Below are 4,686 nucleotides of genomic sequence, written 5' to 3' on the forward strand. Positions count from 1 at the left end.
TTAATCTATAGACCTTGGTTATAATAATAAGAAGAGTAGGTAAGAAAGTGTGCATTAAATGAGAGCAGCTATAATTTACAATTTACAACAATAAGGAAACGTTTACCACGTTCAGATACCGAGCCAGCAGCATCAAGGTCGTGAAAGTTACCAAGTTGAGATTTATTATTTTGCTATTCGCTGGCCAATGATTAGTGCATGATATTAATTTTTGAACTAGTTATCTATAGCATGACAGTATTGGGAGGGCGTGTGCCTAGCGCTTCTGTCGTAGGATAAGACGGACAATTTACAAAATCCCATAGGATTTCTTGCAAAACAGCAATCACGTCAGCCCTAGAGAGAAGGCCACTGACTGAGCGTTATGAAGAGAATTACTTTACCTTGTGCGAAATCATATCAAATTTCCTTGTCATTAATATCACAAATGAACTGTATTAGTGTTAATTTCATAATTTTCCTTTTACATTAACATAAATCAAGCCAGTAAGGACGTCACAGGTCCATTCCTTTGTGTCTTGAATGGCCCCATAGTAAGTATAGTGGACACATGTTGGGCATTAATTTCAGTGGCGAAAAAGAAAAAAAGAGAAAATCATAACAAATTCGTTTTCCGTCTTTATAACGTAAAATAACTTGTATTTGTGGTATTTTATGTTAAAACTTGTATTCTCACATTAGCTTAACTCGTTTTGTAAGAGGAATTCGAGTGTTTTGTTCTTTTTACTGTAACAACATTGCGAAGGTGGGAGGTTGTGTATTCCTCCACCAGTCGGTCTCCCACGCTTCGTTCCAGTAAAGCTGGCCATACACGATAGAGACTGGCCCGTCAATTTCAAGGGATTGTCCCGCATCCGTCCAGTCTTTATGGTGTATGGGGAAAAAGCCAGTCTCGTCGGGCTTGTCTTGGCTCGCCATCCTTTCAGCATGTTGAAAATCCTGTCCTGTCCCGTTGCAATTTGCTGACTCGCCGCGCAAGTCCCTAACGTGTGTGGGAAGAGAAGCTAGCCATACACGATAGAGACTGGCACGGCGGGCCGTCACGGCGGTACTGGCCCTCCGCGCCAGACCCCTAAGGATTGCCCATACACGATGGAGACAGGATTTCAAGAGGACAACATGCTCTGCCATCTCTGGGAGTTACCACATTCTTCATTATCTGCCCATCGGTCTATGAGAAGAAGATTACTCAGTGTTCAAGCGGTCTTGATTGTAAGGTGACATATCATTCGCAATATGGCTTGTTTTTTAAATAAAAGAAAGATGATTGCTGTAATCATAGCTCTCTTGGATCAAGAGGACAATAACTATGAAATGTGTGGCAAAAATCGCAGAAGACAATGGTCAAAAGAATGGCTAAGAAAGAGAGAGAAATTTTCTCATATGATGTTACTGAATGAGTTAAAGGAAAATAACCCAGATGGTTATAGAAATTATTTGAGAATGACCAACGAAGCCTTCACATACCTCTTATCCCTTGTTTCGACAAGGATTACAAAAGAAGACACAGTAATGAGACAGGCTATTTCTGCAGAAGAAAGGTTGATTTCAACATTGAGGTTTTTAGCAACGGGACGGTCACTGGAGGATCTCAAATTTTCAACTGGAATTTCTGCCCAAGCTTTAGGAAAAATCATACCTGAAACTTGTCAAGCAATATATGACAGCTTACGTGATGAATATTTGAAGGTAAGTAAAATATCATGCCTTTTTAGTACTTTATTTGATAAGTCCTTTCCACATATGCAATTTACTCATCTATTTGAATTAAGTACAAATTAAAAAAAATTAACTTGCCTATTTTGAAATTGTTTGAAAATTAAAATGAAAAACTAAAAGCCTGTGTTTTTCTTTAGTTGGCTACCTAATAAAAATCAAATTTATGTAGGCTATTTCAAATTTATGATAAAAAAAAATATGGGCTAGCCTATTTGAAAAATATAATGAAAAGTTATAAGGGCTCTTTTCAAACTGTTTGAAAATTATAATGAAAAATAATAGGGCCGGTTTACTCCTTCACCACTGAACGAAGGGATATCAGAATCATTTTGTACATAGGTTTCTCGTAGATTTTCATTTAGAATGGGGGAGTATGATCTTGATGATGAGGCTGTACTTGTATTCAGTGAGAAGTTGTATAATATTTCCAAGATTTGCTTTTCAGCCAACATATGTTGTTGGCCATTTAATTTTCTTAATTTTGAAGCAACGAGTCTGCCAAAAATATCAAAGTCATCCTCTTCCCTTTCGAGACATTTCTCAACTTTTTTCATGAGTGTTTCCCTTTGAAGGTTTCCACCATTCATTCTCTTACGGGTTTCCTGAACAGATGACTTTAAAGAAGTAGGCCTATCATCTGCCGTAGATGGTTTCCTTGTTTGGTCCAGGACTGTTTCTAAATTTTCCTCATCACCATCCTGAGAAAAATGAAAATCATACAATTAATTAATAAATATTAATACACATATTCACTGTATACCACACACACACACACACACACACACATATATATATATATATATATATATATATATATATATATATATATATATATATATATATATATATATATATATATATATATATATATATATATATATATATATATATATATATATATATATATATATATATATATATATATATCCTATTCTACTCATCGAAAATATACAAAAATTTGCTGTTTTTATGATTATATATTGAAATTTATTTACATAGATGAATTTTTCTGCCTTTCAGTTCCCAACAACGCGTGAAGAGTGGAAAAAAATTGCCGAGGACTTCGATCTGTTATGGAATTTTCCCAATTGTGGTGGAGCAGTTGACGGAAAACATGTTTCTATTGTACCTCCAGCAAACAGTGGATCTTATTATTTTAATTATAAAGGGTATTATAGTATTGTTTTAATGGCAATAGTCAATGCTAATTTAGAGTTTATAATGGTTGATGTAGGCAAAAATGGCCGGGTTTCAGATGGTGGAGTGTTGGATGAAACTCTTTTTCACCAAAAGTTATTGGAAGGGACTTTAAATTTGCCTGAAAATAGCGAAACCAAACATGGGTTGAATTTTGTCTTCATTGGGGATGAAGCTTTTGGACTGCATGAGCACTTACTGAAACCTTTCCCCCAAAGAGATTTAAACTATGAGAAGAAGATTTATAATTACAGATTATCTCGTGCCAGACGAGTAGTGGAAAATGCTTTTGGTGTATTGTCTAATAGATTTCGAGTGTTTCATACCCCCATTGCATTGAAACCTGAGAAAATTGATCTTGTGGTATTGGCAAGCTGTGTACTTCATAATTTCTTACGGAGAAATTGCAGGAAATCCTACACACCTGAAAACATGATTGACTTTGAAAACACTGAAAGTGGCATTTTGCAGGATGGAGATTGGCGAAAGGCCGACTATAATGCTACACACTTTGCAAACATTCAAGTAGCACGCCAACGAAATGCCTGCGATTCAGCTAAAGATGTTAGATTTTCATATGTTGAATATTTCAGTGGTAATGGTAAAGTTCCATGGCAAGACACAATGATACATTAAGAGAATGCTCTTGTTTATATATATATATATATATATATATATATATATATATATATATATATATATATATTATTGCTTTCATGTCAAAACTTGTTCTTATGTAATCACACACACACACATATATATATATATATATATATATATATATATATATATATATATATATATATATATATATATATATATATATATATATATATATATATATATATATATATATATATATATATATATATATATATATATATATATATATATATATATATATATTGCTTTAATGTCAAAACTTTTTTCTTATGTAATCACATTGCTAATAAAACTGTTAATTAAAGGAAATAAAGGCTATATTTACTTACTGGTTCATGAGAGTTTCCTTGATTTTCCTGCTGCGTTTGTTCATCTTGTAAGTTTGAAGTAGAATCCCTGGGAATTTCTTGATCTGCCGTGAAAAGTAACAAATCATAGTACCATAATTTGGGCACATATACCTCTTCTTCTCCTGCACCAGACCTCCTCGAGGTCCTGACTTTTCTAAGCTCTTTTCGAAAAGATCCTCTGAATGAGGAAATTTTAGCTTTCACAAAATCTACGTCTGCGTTCTCATCAATTTTCTTGCAGACCTCTAATAACTCTTCATAGGCAGCCTGCTTTTTAGATTTATTAAAATAATATTCACTTTTTACCTTCCATAAACACGGATGAAGTCTATAAAGTTCAATGAATTCAGTAACAAAATCTTGAGTTAAATATTTGGTTGCCTGCGACATACTTGAGAAGTTGCAATGAGGACACTGCTTAAAACGATATGTATGGAGGCCAATCTTCGTCCCTACGGGTGAATAACATTCAGTCTCAGGTATCATACTTGTTTCATTCTTGAGGATGGTCAGGACTCTGGGAGGCTAATAAGGCGTTGTATTTGAATCATCAGCTGCGTGGTCACATGACCCGTTCGACATTTTGAGAACGGGTTGCCTGTGAGCCAGAAGCCGCCATCTTTGTTGTTCTTATTATTTACCCGTGTGATGTCATGAGTCACGCCTGCCTCATCTGCTCCACTTAGTGAACTACTTTGTCTCGCGCATTACCACACTCGCAAATCTTAAAGGAAAAAAATATACTTCACTACTATAG

General features: G+C 34.6%; 1 protein-coding gene across 1 annotated transcript; it reads right to left on the reverse strand.

Annotated features, from left to right (window-relative positions):
* Positions 1-1,711: 1,711 nt before the first annotated feature.
* On the reverse strand, positions 1,712-4,371 carry LOC136844269 (uncharacterized). Its single transcript, XM_067113253.1, has 2 exons — positions 3,909-4,371; positions 1,712-2,417 (listed from the first exon to the last, which is right to left on the reverse strand). Exons 1-2 carry the CDS (start codon positions 4,317-4,319, stop codon positions 1,983-1,985), a joined length of 846 nt encoding a protein of 281 aa, XP_066969354.1. The 5' UTR covers positions 4,320-4,371; the 3' UTR covers positions 1,712-1,982.
* Between the last annotated feature and the right edge of the window lie 315 nt (positions 4,372-4,686).

Source organism: Macrobrachium rosenbergii, chromosome 12 (genome assembly GCF_040412425.1).
Source record: "Macrobrachium rosenbergii isolate ZJJX-2024 chromosome 12, ASM4041242v1, whole genome shotgun sequence".
Classification (NCBI taxonomy): Eukaryota; Metazoa; Arthropoda; class Malacostraca; order Decapoda; family Palaemonidae; genus Macrobrachium; species Macrobrachium rosenbergii.

Bases quoted from the DNA above. Each gene is read 5' to 3' on its own strand.
- LOC136844269 (XM_067113253.1), bottom strand. From the start codon at position 4,319: ATGTCGCAGGCAACCAAATATTTAACTCAAGATTTTGTTACTGAATTC. The intron at 2,418-3,908 runs GTAAGTAAATAT...CATTTTTCTCAG, and splicing joins AAGGAAACTCTCATGAACCA to GATGGTGATGAGGAAAATTT.